This window comes from Acipenser ruthenus, chromosome 3 (assembly GCF_902713425.1).
Source record: "Acipenser ruthenus chromosome 3, fAciRut3.2 maternal haplotype, whole genome shotgun sequence".
NCBI classification, from domain to species: Eukaryota; Metazoa; Chordata; class Actinopteri; order Acipenseriformes; family Acipenseridae; genus Acipenser; species Acipenser ruthenus.
In genome coordinates, this window is record NC_081191.1 from 96,115,513 (window position 1) to 96,121,512 (window position 6,000).

The 6,000-nt window shown below is 38.6% G+C and overlaps 1 protein-coding gene across 7 annotated transcripts in view; it reads left to right on the forward strand.

The window, feature by feature from the left end:
- Positions 1-5,531, forward strand: part of LOC117394789 (zinc finger MYND domain-containing protein 11-like) — a 53,404-nt gene extending 47,873 nt beyond the window's left edge. For all 7 annotated transcript variants that reach the window (XM_059019212.1, XM_059019219.1, XM_059019224.1 and 4 more), the window contains 4 exons: positions 853-921; positions 1,805-2,077; positions 2,422-2,607; positions 4,382-5,531. In XM_059019212.1, coding sequence (XP_058875195.1) covers positions 853-921; positions 1,805-2,077; positions 2,422-2,607; positions 4,382-4,504 — 651 coding nt within the window. In that variant the 3' untranslated portion in view covers positions 4,505-5,531. The remainder of the gene's footprint in view (positions 1-852; positions 922-1,804; positions 2,078-2,421; positions 2,608-4,381) is intronic.
- Positions 5,532-6,000: the final 469 nt, after the last annotated feature.

Consider the following 6,000-nt stretch of genomic DNA (forward strand, 5'->3'; position numbering starts at 1 on the left):
ATGTTTTGTATCACCTAGAATTTTAGGGTTGAGACATACTGGTAATTTAAAAAGAAAACTATATGAACATAATTTAAATATTTTATTTAACAGCCTGAAAAAGTTTCCATAGGGCAGCAGTGTGGAGTAGTAGTTAGGGCTCTGGACTCTTGACCGGAGGGTCGTGGGTTCAATCCCAGGTGGGGGACACTGCTGCTGTACCCTTGAGCAAGGTACTTTACCTAGATTGCTCCAGTAAAAACCCAACTGTATAAATGGGGAATTGTATGAAAAAATAATGTGATATCTTGTAACAATTGTAAGTCGCCCTGGATAAGGGCGTCTGCTAAGAAATAAATAATAATAATAATAACATGATGTATTTAAAGAAACTACAAAATGATATCGCAAAAGTGTACCGGAAGACATCGACAAAAAGGCAGGAAACCTACAAGCACATGAGAACTTGAAGCATAAGCTTCTGTAAATCAAGGTCAGTCCATTAGGTCTAAAAACACCAGTGCTAATTCTTCCTAATGATAAGAACCGGCACTTTTGTGTTTACAGATTAACCCCATGCGCACCACACTCCAGATGACAGAAATCACAGTTTTATGTTTTCACTCAAAAAGGCTCCATTTATATATATATATATATATATATATATATATATATATATATATATATATATATATATATATATATATATATATATATATATATATATAATATATAATTTTTTAATTTTTTAACTAAGATACACGTTTGTGTGTTTTCAAGTATTTTTTGGGGGATTAATGTTGAATCAATAATGATCAATTTATAGTGCTACTTCCCACAAATAATTATGTCTTCATGTATATTTTTTCACAGCTTAAGGTTACCCAAGAGCCCAAAGCAAAGAAAGGGCGTCGCAGCCAACATTTGGAACCCAAAGAAGAAGTAAGTAGTCATTCTTACCTCATACACTTGAGAATCGCATTGCTTATCTTATTGTTGGTTTATACAAGACTGAAATGTATATTAATAAGAAAGTAGTACATGCATAGCCCTGGATGCTTTGAAAAAGAATGCTCCACCACTCCCCCAGGTTGTCAATATTTGGCTTACTGCCCTCTTTTCTTTATAAGCTAGTAGGCTGCATCTGTATTCTCCTGTGTTTTTTTTTTTTTAAATATAGTAGTTGCCAATTGATTTTACCCCATTTTTCTCCCAATTTGAAATATCCAATTGTATTTTAGGCTCAGCTCACCGCTACCACCCCTGCGGTGACTTGGGAGCGGCGAAGACGAACACTCGCTGTTCTCCAAAATGTGTGTCGTCAGCCGACCGCTTCTTTTTACTCTGCAGGCCCGCCATGCAGCCAACCCAGAGCTACAGTGTCGGAGGACAACGCAGCTCTGGGCAGCTTACAGGCAAGCCCGCAGGCACCCGGACAGTCTACAGGGGTCGCTGGGGCGCCCTGACCGACCTAAGCCCTCCCCCCCGGACGGCGCTCGGTCAATTGTGCACCACCCCCTGGGAACTCCCGTCCACGGTCGGCAGTGGAATAGCCTGGACTTGAATCGGCGACCTCCATGCTATAGGGCGCATCCTGCACTCCACACGGAGCACCTTTACCGGATGCGCCAAATGGGAGCCCCTGCCTGTGTTTTTACACACTGTGGTTTCTTTAAAAGAAACTTGTTCTGTAACACTACAATACAATAAGCACCCTTCATAATAACAGCCATATATTGTAAAGCGAGATTGTAAGTTCTTATTGAAATAGAATACAATCTTGTCACTTAATGGGCAGTTTTAATTCTCATTGTTCTTCTCTCAGGACCCAGAGCCTGAGATTGAGGCAGTCAGCTCCAGTCAGGAGATCCCCACAACGCATCACCAGCCTGAAAAAGTTTCCATCTCGACTCAGACCAAAAAAACAAGTGCCTCCTCCCCAAGAACACTGCCCCGGAGCACCCAGACCAACAACGATGGCGTGTGCCAGAACATGTGCCACGAGAAATACACCAAAATCTTCAATGATGTCAAAGAGAGGATGAAAGCTGATAACAAGCGGGAGACTGAGCGAGTGCTACGAGAAGCCCTGGAAAAGGTACTGCTGACACTGGGAGGATCCAGAGTTCACTCCTGACATTTGAATAAAACATTTTATTAGAGAAGAGTAACATTTGGATGTTGGGGAGAAGGTGGTGATCTCAATAGCACGGCCCAGACTGCAGACTGTTTTAGTTTACCTGGCTTGAATACTATTAGCTGGCACGATTAAAGGTTGACATAAATGTGGAAGTTACCTCCTTATTCCAATGCTTGCTTCACTTTTGGTTATAGGGTTAATGTTGATTAATATCAGGGTTGAAGAAATGTAAGCATAATTGTTTTCCAAAGTGCTATTTGTTTTAATTGCTTGATGGACGCTGGTGGGTTTTTTTCCTGCAGCTCCGCACAGATATGGAGGAGGAGAAGCGGCAGGCCGTAAACAAGGCCGTGTCTAACATGCAGGCAGAGATGGACAGAAAGTGCAAGCAGGTCAAGGAGAAATGCAAGGAGGAGCTGGTGGAGGAGATCAAGAAAATGGTCTTGCAGCACAAACAGCTGGTTTCTCAGACCAAGAAGAAGCAGTGGGTGAGTACTGGATCACTACTGCACACGTATCCGACCCCAGGGAGCCAGAGCAACCCGTTTCACAGAATGCTCACTGGAGAGCTGGTTTGGTCTCAGCAGGTGTCATTGAATAGTGGAAAGCACTCACACAACGATAAAGACAACATAAACTAGATGCAACAATTTCCAGCACTTTTAAAGATCATGAAAATAATACAATTCAGTACCGTAATGGGATTTGTTTTGTTAGATCTGGCATTCTCCCAAGTACACGATGACTTGCATGTTGCAGTCTCATGAGACGGGGATAATTACAAAGGCAGAGTTCCATTGGGACTGGTTTAGGTAACAGCAGGTTTTGCTTTGAAGGCTCTACACTAGAAGTATGAAGAGTGTTCCCAAGCATATGGTAGTTGGTAATGATTTTTTTTTTGTTGTTTATTCTCACCGTGGTTGAAAGCACTAGATATTAGCATACAGCATAACTTGGTTTCATGTTTTTAAGCATCTTCATGAAGAGGCTTATATTTAATTGTCATTTGGCCACCGTCAGTACTCAGCTTCTGATGTCTCATAAAGCATTTGAGCAACATCAGGGGGAATCTAGCGGTGTGCAGGGTATCGTACTGTCGGGGGAGGGCAGGTTCCCGACCTGGCTGTGTGAAGTTGCCGGTCTTCGCTGGGGATTTCAGAGGAGGTGTCACATTGGCTCTGGTGCTCCCACGGGTTAGGGAGGAAAAGGTTACGGAGGAAAAACCATCAGGAATTGTTTCTCCTCATCGCACTACAGTGGACCCTATTGTTTCAGTCAAGTTCCGATAGTGTCGTGGTTCAGTAAAAATGAGCCGTTTCACTGCCACATTATTTTAACCACTATCAATGATCCAGGTATTTCTCACATAATCATTTTACTTCATGTTTTACCTGTTCTGAGAGTGCTGTGTTTCTGTTCACAAAAAATAAAATAAAAATAAAAAAGTTTCTGTATTGTAACTCTTCAGCTTACACTTTTAATGTAAGTAATTCGTAAGTTAAAAAGATGAAAGCAATGCTACTACTGGATCAGTTGCAACTCTTAAAGGATAAACAGTGCTTTACTTGTTTTTGTTGGCTGTGAACTTGCTTGAATAATCTTTACTGCCAGACATTGAACACACTTCCTCATTGAAATCAAATCATTTGGAAAAATTGCCTTTTAACCCAGCTGGTCGTATCTACTCTGCATACAATACTGGTACAAAGTGTGGAAACGAGAAATGATTTACAGCAAGACGGGTGTGGATTGTATTGTATTGCACAATATCCTCACTTACTAAATACTCTCTGAACAGATAATCCTAGCCTCTAAAACAATATGGTAAATATTTTAATGAGCAAGACATCTCGAAAATGTTCTACTTTTTCTAGGAAAGCAGGACAACTGGAGAGGGGGAGGTTGTTGCCGGATAACTTCACCCAGATGACTTGCTCACGAAATACCTTGGTATCCCCGAGATCATTCTCCTCTTTAAAAATATGCTAAGGACCTTAATGAGCAATCTGTCTCACAAATTCAGTGGTACCCTAAATATGATTCATTTACTAACAATGCATGTCTAGTCAGTGTCTGGCAGTTAGGGTTCTTCAAGCCAGGTAATGCCTTGTAGGACATATTTAGAGAAAAATAATGCAAAAAAAAAAAATCTAATTCAAATTGCATTGGCAGCTAATCTGTGTTTAAAGCTTGTGTTCAGAGCTGACTTTCTTTGTGTCTGCTCTGTGTTGATGTCTAATGGCATGTTTCTTGACTCTGCAGTGCTATAACTGTGAGGAGGAGGCCATGTATCACTGCTGCTGGAACACCTCCTACTGCTCTATTAAATGCCAGCAGGAGCACTGGCACACAGAGCACAAACGCACCTGCCGCAGGAAGAGATGAGGCTGCTCGCCTTTGTGTCATTCTGTCAGTGACTCGCATTATCTTTATCAACACAAAATTGGGTAGCTTACTTTTCTTTTTCTGAAATCTCATTTGCACCAGCCTTTAAACACATTGCGTACTGAAACCTTTGCACAATGATCTTTATATATATATATATATATATATATATATATATATATATATATATATATATATATATATATATATATCATTTTAATTTTTTTGTGTAGAATGCCCAATATTAGTATTGTTGTTATTGTTATAATTGTTGTTTTTAATATGATTATTATTATTATTTTTTCCAATCACTGTTAGATGTGAAGGGGCATTATTAATGTGCTCAGAGAAGGAAAGTATTTTTTTTCCTGGAGTGCTAATACTACCTTTGTTGGTTAATGTGTTATTTAAGTTTGTAGCAAATGGTTAGCATTTACACGTTTTCAATACGTTTAACTTTCTTACCTGATTTTTTTTTGTTTGTTTTGTTTTAAATCTAATTTCTTACTATGAAAGAAAAGAAGAAAAAAAAAAAAAAAAAAAAAAGCTCCAAAAGTCGAGCTTAAGAAATATGGAAACAATCCTGTAGCATAATTGTTACATTTTACAGATTACTTTAATGTTTTCACTTTTTTAAATAGTTTTTTTTTAAATACTAATATAGCTCTTAGAGGTTAAAACTGATAGTCTCGCCCCTTGTCAGGTGAGTGGCATTATTATTGGTTTCTAGCCATTGGTTTCTAATTTGTGAGGGTAGAATTAAAATTAGGGAACAGGGTTATCATGGCAGGTAGTGCCAAACAATCATTCATTTAAACTTTTGGTTTATCTGGTTGTCTTTTAAATATACTGTAATTTTTTATAAAAAAAAAAAAAAAAAAAAATCAAGATTTGATCTTCTAGGCTACAGATCTGGGGAATATAGGAATCTTTACTGAGCTGGATCTTAGAGAAGGTTTAAATATTTACTTATTGTTTTACGGTTTGCACATTTTGATTATTTTCCTAGCCCAAATGCTTGTAAAAATTGCCAAATACTACCTTTTATTGTATCTGTTGATGCAGACAAAGTGACAGTGTTTTTTTGTTTGTTTTTTCACATCAGTGTCATTGTTATATTGTGATATTAACACCATTGATTACATTGTAGAGGACAAATAAGCACTTCGTTTAACAGATGCTGTTCACTGCTTCTAGTTAGTGGTTGGTGCCTGTTTTTCAACTCCATCATTGTACACAGAATGAAGAAAAGTGCATGTTGATTAATGTTTCAAAAATCAAAAAAAAAGCGTGCTTGCTGAATTTGTGGTTCAAGCAGCAGAACAGTAAAGATGGACAAATATAAAATATGCAGCGCAATCTCTGATGAGTGAAGATTTGAATCCGGTGGCATTGCCTGATTGTGCAAAGTAAAACCACAAGCAAAGTGAATTTTTCAAGCCTGGTGTTAACTGCATTTGTTTTATCGTACTGCGGAGCCGGATATCTTCAGTTTC